At 37.9% G+C, this 3,337-nt stretch overlaps 1 protein-coding gene across 1 annotated transcript in view; it reads left to right on the top strand.

Annotated features, from left to right (window-relative positions):
• Positions 1 to 3,337, top strand: part of LOC106872926 (fatty acid synthase) — a 29,546-nt gene that overhangs the window by 17,785 nt on the left and 8,424 nt on the right. Inside the window, exons 9-10 of the mRNA XM_052965913.1 lie at positions 781 to 960; positions 1,236 to 1,381. Coding sequence (XP_052821873.1) covers positions 781 to 960; positions 1,236 to 1,381 — 326 coding nt within the window. The remainder of the gene's footprint in view (positions 1 to 780; positions 961 to 1,235; positions 1,382 to 3,337) is intronic.

Genomic DNA, 3,337 nt, shown 5'->3' with positions numbered 1-3,337 from the left:
ATTCATTTTATTGAATCCGAAAGTATGAAAGACAAAGCCGACCGCGGCGGAATTTGAACTCGGAACTTAAAGACGGACGAATGCATTTTGCCCATGGTGCTAACGGTTTTGCAAGTTCACCGCTTTAATAATTCTAGTTTCAAATTTTGACACAAGGCCAGCATTTTCAGGGCGGGTGGGTAAGTCGATTACATCGAATCCAGTGCTCAACTGATATTTTATCGACCCCGAAGGCATGAAATGTAAAGTCGACCCTGGTGGCATTTGAACTCAGGAAGGTAAAGTCAGAAGAGATACAAAACCTGTCACAAATCAAATACAAACGAGATATCCTCCATTCAGATAAATCCACTACAATTCAGGGCCCGAGTAAACTCTGTAAAAACTGAATATTTCTCACTTATAGATTTTCCAATGGTATCCGTGAATTCCCACGGGTTAACCAATAAACCCAGCCCTTCAGTCTCTCATGTAGAATATTTACTTTCGAATGAATATCAGTGAGAAAAGGACTGAAAGGGAAATACTCAGGGACATCTTCTACACGAGAAACAGTGAAGGCGAGCAAAGTAGTAGGCCTTTAAAAAAAAAATAATTACATTCTGACCTTTTAATGGTTAACTGTATGTTTCGGTTGAATGAAGAGTTATCTTCCTTGCCCTACTGAACCAAGCTAATTTTTTCCTTTCTTTATTACAAGTTTAACTCGAATTAGTTTTCTTTTTGCTTTATTTTAGCCCCAACTACTTCATATATAAATGAAACAAATTTTCTTTCCAGAACTTTCTAATGCGGTTCTGATCCCTCTGTGTATCCAAGACAACAAGCAATATAACAAACTGCTCGACTTTACTGCACTCCATGCTCGACGTCCAGAGGTTCTCACTTTCCTTTCTTCAAGTTTCTTCAGCCAACCTAGTCAAGACGCACACGCAACCTATATCAGTGTTATTTCAAACGGTAAGTGAATTGTAAATAGGAACCAGGAGGTTGGGAATGAAGAAACCGCATATGTCCCGTATTGTTATCACTTGAAAAGCAATGTTTCTTTTATCTAAATATAGTTTTACATTATTTTATTTAATTCTTGAACATATATCTCAATGAAACAAAATATTACTTATAACGGGCATAAAACAACGGGTCGTGCACTAGTAATATAATGTTTTTCAACCTAATTATGAATGAAGGAAATTTGTACGCTGACCTGACGTTTCTATTTCATTTCTTTCCAGAAATTAAAATGAGAACGACAGCTGAAAAGAGAACAGTGCCTGTTTGGCTGGTTTTCCATGATGGCCTCTTCATGAATAGAAATATGGTCAACAAAGATTTACTGAATATTGATTATTTTCAACAGTCTTTTCACAGATACGACACGGTACGTTATCAGTAATATTTCAAAGACAGCATTCAATGTCGACTTCATAAGTTCTTACTTCAGTTCTCTTTGTTCTTGAAACCAAACCATGACGAAGATGATATTAGACTAAACGAATTTAATAAATTCGACACTACTTTCAACATAAGTTTTGCTTTTATTCTAAAGACATAAGATTATCAACTCAATTTAGCATTTATAATTGTATGCCTATTTATTTAATTATAAAGTACGCCTTTGTTGTATGTATCTCGGTATGTCCTCGTTAGTGACCTGTAAGGTCAATATTAGATAGGTAAGCCAGGCCAGGCCACAGTGACTGCAGGCTCGCCAATGACCCACAAAGCCAATGTAGGATAGGCAAGCCTGGGCACATTGCTACAAGAGAAATTTTGTTTTGGTTCCTCTATCTACTTTTGTCTTAAAGGTGTCAGCCCTGTCTGCCTTTTCGAAGGTGAAAGGAACCCTTGATTGGAGTTTGTAACGGACTACTGGTAATGGTCAGGGTGACACACACCAGAGAATTTCTTCTGAGTCTCTTTTTTTTTTTTTTTTTTTTTTTTTTGGTGATTCTCTGTTGCGGTGGCCATTGAAGAGCTAAACAAACAGCATAGTCTTGGACTGGCAGTAATCCTCCATTCCTGAAAGTGTTCCCTGCTCAGCGTTGCAGTGACTTTAACAACGTGGCCTCAGTGATATCGTCTTCAACCTAGTTAAGGACTTCACTATAAAAGGTTACTCCCGTAGCTGTTGAGGATTGTGCAGTGGTCAACGCTGATGGAAGTAACCGGCTGGCGATGGTAGGTAACCCACGACTTGGAACCATACAGAAGAGTAGTTATTACAATGGCGTTGTATCCATTGATCCCTGTGCCCTTCTTCAGAAGCATCTTATTTGAAACTATTCCATATACAGTCTATCGAAGGTGCTGTTTGCTTTTACCAACTTATATTCTTCTGCATCTTTGTCGATCTTGGCATTTAATATGTTGGACCCCGTCTACCTAACTTGATAACTGCTTTCAGTTCTGCTTCGTTGAGGATGAAGCAAGGTTAGGAGATTTTGTCCTGTGAGCTGTTTAATGAGGAAAGGGGGCCTGAAGAACTTAGTGATGACTGGAAAGATTGACGAGAAAAGAAGCCGAATAAGGATATGGATGTCAAGCTTGACTAACTGGGTGGAAGAAAGCGAGATTAAACATCAGGAAGTGGAATTGTTACAGGAAACAAAGAACAGAAAATTGTGACAGGACATGATCGCTTGTCCTACATGGCACCTAATAGGACATGATCGCTTGTCCTACATGGCACCTAAAAATAGTGTTTTATTGATGGGGTCACAGAATAAAAGTGTATTATCAACCGTTAATGTTTCTCTGTATGTATTCGTTCAATTCTCTCTGGAGATAGTTTCTCTAAATATTGTAGTAAAACGGCAAGGTGGCAGAATCGTTAATGTGTCGGTCAAAATGCTTTGCGGCATTTCTTCCGGCTCTTTACGTTTTCAATTCAAATCTCGCAGAAATCAACTTTCATCTCTTTCGGAGTCGATCTAATAAAATATCACTTAAGTAGTGGGATCGATATAATCGACTTTCCCCACTCGGACCTTTATGATTTGACGGGCAACATTTTTTTTATGTAGTGTTTTTGGTACCGAAACACTTTCAGACTTCGTATACTTGTATATTTTGTGGTATAGAACAGATAAAAAATTTTGTATTCGAAGTTATTTCACGTTAAAAATTGTCTTATTTCGATAATTTCAACTAATCACTGACGTCTATTCAGTTGAATACAGTTTGTGCTGTAACGGTGTATATGGTATTAATCCCCGTTAGTTCTGACATTTCCGATTAACTAGACTGTTCGTAAACAAAGAGGAAAAAGCCATCAAAATACTTGAATTATTAATGCACCTCCACCAAGTGCTTCATTTCCTAGAAATAGCAGCCA

Source organism: Octopus bimaculoides, chromosome 2, assembly GCF_001194135.2.
Source record: "Octopus bimaculoides isolate UCB-OBI-ISO-001 chromosome 2, ASM119413v2, whole genome shotgun sequence".
In the NCBI taxonomy this organism is placed as follows: domain Eukaryota; kingdom Metazoa; phylum Mollusca; class Cephalopoda; order Octopoda; family Octopodidae; genus Octopus; species Octopus bimaculoides.
Note: the sequence above shows the minus strand (reverse complement) of the source record. Positions and strands in the feature narration are given on the sequence as shown.